This window comes from Pyxicephalus adspersus, chromosome 4 (genome assembly GCF_032062135.1).
Source record: "Pyxicephalus adspersus chromosome 4, UCB_Pads_2.0, whole genome shotgun sequence".
Taxonomy (NCBI): Eukaryota; Metazoa; Chordata; class Amphibia; order Anura; family Pyxicephalidae; genus Pyxicephalus; species Pyxicephalus adspersus.
This window is the reverse complement of record NC_092861.1, coordinates 32,788,479-32,795,617: the sequence shown is the minus strand read 5'-3', so window position 1 is coordinate 32,795,617 and position 7,139 is coordinate 32,788,479. Positions and strand designations below refer to the sequence as shown.

Sequence of the window (7,139 nt, the reverse complement as noted above, 5' to 3'; positions counted from 1 at the left end):
AAATGATTATCTTTTGAGTGATTTACAAAATAATTGCCAAACTTTGTTTTGCCATTAAGAATCCATAGAAGGGTCCGTTGACAGGAAGTGGAATGACTTGCCATACCAAACATTCTTTACAGGCAAATTCTCTATTATGTGCTCAGTAAATGTTTAATCTGATCAGCTTTTCTTACTACTTCTGCCTTCTTTATTGTAGGTGAATACAGAAGCTGTAGGTCACTTTGACCTATGTGTCAGTTTGCCAATTTTGATGTTTTTATATTAAAAACAGCAACATGCCTACAATTATTGGTATTACAAGGCCACAAGGTCCTTCACATTTCTCTTGCCTCTATTCTTCGAAACCATGTAGGCTATTAATGTATCAAATGTCAGAGCTGGAATTAATGCAGAGCTGTGAAACCTAAAGAGCTTAACTTCTCCATTAACACTATGAAAGTCCAGGAGCCCAGCAGGTTGCATATGAACACTATGTTCAAAGTTCCTAAACTTGTACTGAACAGGGGCGGGGGTTGACAGGGGTGAGGGGGGGGGATCTTGCATCCCAGCCACAGCACACTTCAATTTGTGTACACTGGTTGATATTTTAAAATTACACAAGCTTTTTAAAAGTCAAAGCTACAAATGTTTATTTTAAACTGATTTATAGGCTCACTCAACTTGCTGAATTACATTATTCTTCATGTTGGCATTCACTTTCTATATTTGACTTCCTTTCTAGTTGCATAGTACTGAACAGTCCCTGGTTTGGAGGGGCTGTTCCGCTTGTTAAACATTATCCCTCTGTTCCTCTTTGTTCATCATTTATTTTATTATCTACCTTTTTACCATAATAGTAAAATACTCCAAACTCTCCATTCAAATAAAATTTATTGCAATTGCTATTGCTATAAAAAAAAACAATAGAAAGGCCTGAGAGGTGCAAAAAATTGTGCATTCATTCAATCATTTTGGCAAACTGTAGGTTTTAGAAATGTTTCCTTTGCTTACACACTGGGCCTGATTTATTAAAGCTCTCAAAGATTATAAAGGATAAACTATCATGGGAGAACCTGATTCAGCAAACCTAGAAGGGATCTGCTGGAGGAACGAAAACATTTGCCAAATTATTTTAGGAATTTAATTGCAGATTTTCTGGATCTCCCAGGTTCTGGTATGATAGTCTATCTTCTCCAGTCTTGGAAAGCTTTAATAAACCAGGTGTGCTAAAAGCAATATCTCGCTTGCAGAGCCAGTGACGTATTTGCCCCATCAATCATAAATTTTACACTGCTCATAGCCAGAGAGGGTACAGTTCCACAAGAAGAAGCGTGACCAGCCTAGTAGGACCGAGTCATCCATGTGACATTGCCATTAGTGTTAGCAGATTCAATTAACTTTTTTTTTCTTTGTCACAAAATAGCAGCAACATGAAATCGACCAGTTAGCCAAATGGTTCCAGAAAAATCAGTCAGTGGAATTAGGGTTTGGATTTCAAAACAGTTTCAGTAGTTTCTGCCAATAAATTGTGGTTGTTCATGTTTAGGTATATCATCAGTTGTACCTTTCAGTTTTCTGTTTTCTTTCCAGTTCTTGCGAATGGTCGATGCTTGCTCCAGTTTCCTCACCGAAGCTCTTCATCCTGAGAACTGTGTTGGTATTTTAAGACTTGCAGATGCTCATTGCCTTGATTCTTTAAGTCTACAGGTTCAGAACTACATTATCCAAAACTTCTCGCAGGTGGTAAATCATGAGGAATTTCTAGAACTACCCTTTGACAGTCTTCATTACATTCTTAGGAGTGATGAGCTTTATGTAACAGAAGAATCACAAGTGTTTGAGACTGTCATAAACTGGGTGTGTTATAAGCAAACTGAAAGAATTTCATTTCTGCCAAAAATTTTGGAATGTGTTCGCCTTCCCTTACTGGATCCCTGGTACATTGTGGGTACAGTAGAAGCCAATCCAATGATAAGACAATGCCCTGATATATTCCCGTTACTGCAAGAAGCTCGAATGTACTATTTGACTGGAAATGAGGTGAGTTATTTTTTCTTGTAAACATTTTTTAGTCGATAGACCATACATGTTCATCTCATGTGTAATCAAAACTGTACGGTTTGTTTGGCCGTAGGCAGAGCTGTGTGTGAAGAGTAAAACACTTGGTCGGTCCATTTATTGTCTGCATATCCAACATTGAAAAAATTTGCTAACTAAGGGTAAATAATTTAAAAAATCAATTTCAGGTTTGCTGGATCACCTAGGTTCACTCATGACAATCTCTCTTTTCCAGTATTGGAGAAAAATAATAAAGGCCCAATATCAGCACAATCAATAAACCCATGAAAAGTGCATAAAGCAGCATCCTAAGAGAGAATTTTCAATCTATTACGGCCATTGAAAGAGTCTCCTTCTTGAAACCCTACCTATCAGCTGACACAGTTTGTTTCCGTGTTCCTGAACTCTTTTCTTATTATTTGCTCTCTTTTTTGAGGAAAAGGCGATCACAGCTTCCATCTGTAGTCTTTTTGGTAAAGTAGTGTACCTAAACTGAAACTCCCCCCGCTTCAATAAAGGAAACATCTACTTTTCTTTATTTTGCAAAGAAGTTTTACAAAAATGTACAATTCCTACTGTTTATACTCATGAGATTCTAAGACGTTACATTACCATTTGTCTGAGAGCCGTGAAATGTATCAGAATAGGAGGATATACAGGAAGGATGTGATTGTGCCAGAGCTTTTCAGTTGGTGTAGCAACTATCCGCCTTCTTTGTTTACCTCAGTAACTACTTTTCTTCCTAAAACAAGAAGATTGTTCTACTGAGAATAAAGTTTTGTTGTTTAACACATTGAAAATAATACATTTTTTATGAAAGACAACAATCTACAAAAAATAGAAGAATACAAAAATGACGGTAAACTAATAGAACAAGGATGATGTGTTTTTATTGCTGCAATTCAGCTAGCAGGAAGTTATAACAATCTGGTAACTGTAAATACATAAAATTGTTAATTAATTTTTTGCTCAATGTGAATCTAATAATGCTATTTTACTCAAAAGAGCGATATACATTTTAGGACATACATCTGAGCAATAGTGACCTGGTATGAGCTTGCAGGAGCCAATGGGGGAGAGCATTGAAATGTGACTGGATCTTTATATGCCTTATTCAGGATTGACAGCCATGAACACCAGCAGAATATGCTTGTTTTGTTTAAGGAACGTACCTTTTTTATCCCAGAACTCATTGTCAATGTTATTTATTTTTGTTATATAACAGAGATTGGTATATCAAAAACGAAAGGATTATTACACCCAGTATGTCGTAAAGTTGGCCATATTTGGACTAAAAATATCTCAAATTTCAAGTTTTGAATAATTGTTCAGCAATCCCTTTTGTCTAAAGTAATTGTATAGGTAAATATATTGAATGTCTAGGGGTTCATCTGGTTTTTATGAAATATTCTTCTCATCCCTGATGGGGCTGAGAGTATCCAAGGCCTAAAGCTTTAATTATGAAATGACTATGTTCATTTCTGTCCTACTGAAAAACAATATCAGCCTGGCTAATTATTTTACTGACTTGCTGTATTACTTGAATTTATTGATCCATATTTACCTAGATCAGTCAGAAGTTCATTGCTGTTTGGAGTCAGTGACCCTGATTTATTAAAGCTCTCCAAGGCTGGAGAGAATACACGTTCATCAGTGAAGCTGGGTAATCCAGCAAACCTGAAATGGATTTACTAAAAAACCATGCTAGATCTGCTAGTATTTGCTAGGTTTGCTAGATCACCCAGCTTCACTAATGAAAGTCTAATCTCTCCAGCCTTGGAAAAGCTTTAATAAATCCGGGCCAAAGACTCAGAAGCCAAAATATTTAAGCCAAGGAATTAACATGACAGTCACACAACTAGCATTTTTTACATGCTAAGTACAGCTAAGCATTCCATCTTTTTCTTTAAACACATTTTTCATACACATTTACACAGAAATACAGTTTTACGTTGTAGGTTGTTTAATATGGCAAATTCATTGAACAACTGGCACAGATCAAAGAACATTACATGGTATTTTACACAAATACAGTACCTTGGAAATGGAAGCATGGTTTGATACCTATGCTGTAAAAAGAATATTTGTCACAGTGCATACACTTTACTTACTATACCAAACTGCGTGATTGTTAACAATCTTTGCCACTTCCTCATTTTTGACTCACGGGAGGCATGTTTGTGTGCAAACTTTGCATGTCTAGACTCCTTGATCTTCCTCTTTCATGTAACTGACTTAACATACAGCTGTTGATTTGTTTGTTTCCAACCCAAAAGGACATTTTTAAAAATTCCGATACTCTGACATTGCATGGGGGAAGTCCCAATCACTGTAGGAATATACAGCGCAAATGTTCACATGCAAGGCAAAGTTTGCCTGAACAGATTCTTTTGGAAATGTGTGAACCAGATGTCTAATATGTAAGCAAAATATAAACATGCAATACCAGTGGTAATTTCTAAAGGTATCTTCAGACATCAGATGACAGCTGCCAAATGTGGGTGTTTGCAGCTGAACTGTATAAGAATTCCATGTCCATGGGCCACATGAACAACAGAGAAGCTGTCTGCATGAGATTTTTTAGGGCAAGTTAAAGAAAATGTCCATGAAGATTGTCAATGTCATTTAAACTGACCTGAGTGTCACAAATTGATCATTGTTTAAGGAACCCTTGGCAAACCTCTGCAGGAACTACCAAAACCAGTAAATATTTTCTAATATTATTAGGGTACCTGGAAAATTATAAAACAAAAAAAAAAAATATATATATTATAATATAATATACATATATATATATGTCTGTATATTTTTTTTTCTTTTTTACAAAACTACATATAAATTGTAATATTAAACCACATAAAACCACATGTGGTACATTTTGCTTAGTCCTTATTTATATATAATATGAGGTCTATAACCTCTGGAGAAACTCTAGGATTTCCCTGGAACCTTGAATGAGAAACACTGCCCTAGAGAATACCAAGTAAAACCTATATAATTTAACAGCAATTGGTAGGTTTGTGTTCCTCATACAGTCCTCCATTACAAATTGAATGTGCTAGACTTAGAACAAATTAAGTTGTCAGAAAGAGAAATAGTATTATATCACATTCTACCTGACTACATTATTTTTTGCTTGGTATTGAAATTACTGTGTAGATGGCATCATAGCACTGCTATTTTTTGGAGCAGAAATGGCACATGGCCTGGTAACCTGGTAGCTAGGCTGGTGGTTTCCAGTGAAGGAGATATTTTTTTTGTTATCCAGAACTGGGTTTCTTTTTGAGTATCAGACAGACCTAAAAGGAAATTTAATCAAATGAAAGGATGATTTTTCAACTTTCTCCCCAAAAAAGTCATATTCTAATATTCCCTTAAACCATTTTGATGTCTATTTGCATAACGGAATAGTAACCATTCATGAATGATAGCTACATTTCTGATTTCAGTATTTGAAATTGTTAATTGTTAAAGTATAATTGTATTGCTTAGTATTGCTAATTGTTAAAGTATGAGTGACTGTATTTTCCAGTTAACCTTTTTTTCATAGAGGAAGTCATCTGTCAGATGTAATATATATAATGTAATGTAATTAGTGACTAGAGAACTTAAATTATCTACAGTGGTAGTTACTATATTATTACTTCCAGTTTTTTCATGTTTTTTGTAAAAATGCCAAACTATCCCGGCAAGGAAAATAGAAAAATACTTGTAAAGAGACCAGTTAAATGTTAAGTTTTTTTTTTAGTTGTTTAGTTGTTTTTTTAGTTGTTAGGGTTTTGTGGTCATTAAAGTTTCTCACTTCTTGTTAGGTCTTTAGAACAAGAAATCTAATATACCCACTAACAATAGAGAAGCAGCTACATCAAATGAGTGATACAGCTAAATAAGCAAGCAAGAAAAAATTCGCAGCACTTGGAAAACTTGATAAAAAGATTATCAATATGCTTCAAGTTGTGTTGTCGTGTACTAGAGGAAGTTTAATCTATACACTGGAGCTGTTGAAGTACCAATATTTTATGCAATATTTTATTCTGTTTTTAATAAAGTGTTTAGCAATTTTGTCTCCTCTTTTTAGAGGAAGCAGGGGGAATATAGGACGTTGCTGCCATCTAAACATCACAATTGGAATTACGGTTGTTTGACTTGAGTTATAACAAAGAATTCTAACTTCTGGGGTGTATGCTGAGGTGGAAGGAACACAAAGAATTATGTGTCTCTCAAGTACTTTTGACAACTAATATTTCTGAGGGATGCACAATGAACCTGATTTATCAAAGCTCTCCAAGACTGGAGAAGATAGACTGTCATGGGAGAAACCCTGTGAAACCTGGAATCGCTTTCGTCAAGGTTTAACAATATTTGCCAAATAATAGTAAATGAGCTTGATAACCTAGGTTCTCCTTTTTACAGTAACTGGCACCATGCTGCCTAATATGTTGAGAGAAACATCTGTCCTAGTTGCAATTAATAAAATAATGTATCTGCCCTGACATACAAATTTAACTTAAGAACAAACCTACTGTCCCTATCTCGTATGTAACCCAACCTCATACTGAGCCACAGAAAATAATAGATGTGATCATTTTGCCCTGGGAGCAGCTTAAAGCAGCATTATTAATAGAACACAACACAAAAAATGCTCACACGTAAAGTTCAGTAAACTTCACCAGATGTTAAAATATTTACCTATTATTGTAGAATTTTTGTCAAAACCAAAAATGTACGAAACGTAAAATATACTTCCCTTTATTTAATTTAATGATGCCTTGCCCACCTATAAATAGTGAAATGGGAAAGAACTATCTAAGGCATATGGTATCATTGCTAACTATAAAAAACATGAAAAACACTAATTAAAATTATTATTAATATTATTATTAATAAACAGGGTTTTTATAGCGCCAACATATTACGCAGCGCTGTACAATAAATAGGGCTTGCAAATTACAGACTAATACAGCTAGTGATACAGGAGGAGAGGACCCTGCCCTGAAGAGCTTACAATCTAGTAGGTGGGGGAATTTACACACAAGGGGGAGTATTTTTCTATCAGGTCAGAAATGTAAGTGGGACAATAACTGTGGAGGGATTTGAAG

General features: G+C 35.1%; 1 protein-coding gene and 1 long non-coding RNA gene across 2 annotated transcripts in view; one reads left to right on the top strand and one right to left on the bottom strand.

Annotated features, from left to right (window-relative positions):
- The window catches only part of KLHL6 (kelch like family member 6), a gene marked incomplete in the record, with an annotated part of 22,060 nt that overhangs the window by 8,275 nt on the left and 6,646 nt on the right, over positions 1-7,139 (top strand). Inside the window, 1 exon segment of the mRNA XM_072407758.1 lies at positions 1,573-2,022. Coding sequence (XP_072263859.1) covers positions 1,573-2,022 — 450 coding nt within the window.
- Positions 1-7,139, bottom strand: part of LOC140328287 (uncharacterized) — a 21,136-nt gene that overhangs the window by 12,189 nt on the left and 1,808 nt on the right. Inside the window, exon 2 of the long non-coding RNA XR_011920267.1 lies at positions 2,653-2,782. This is a non-coding gene — a long non-coding RNA (uncharacterized lncRNA). The remainder of the gene's footprint in view (positions 1-2,652; positions 2,783-7,139) is intronic.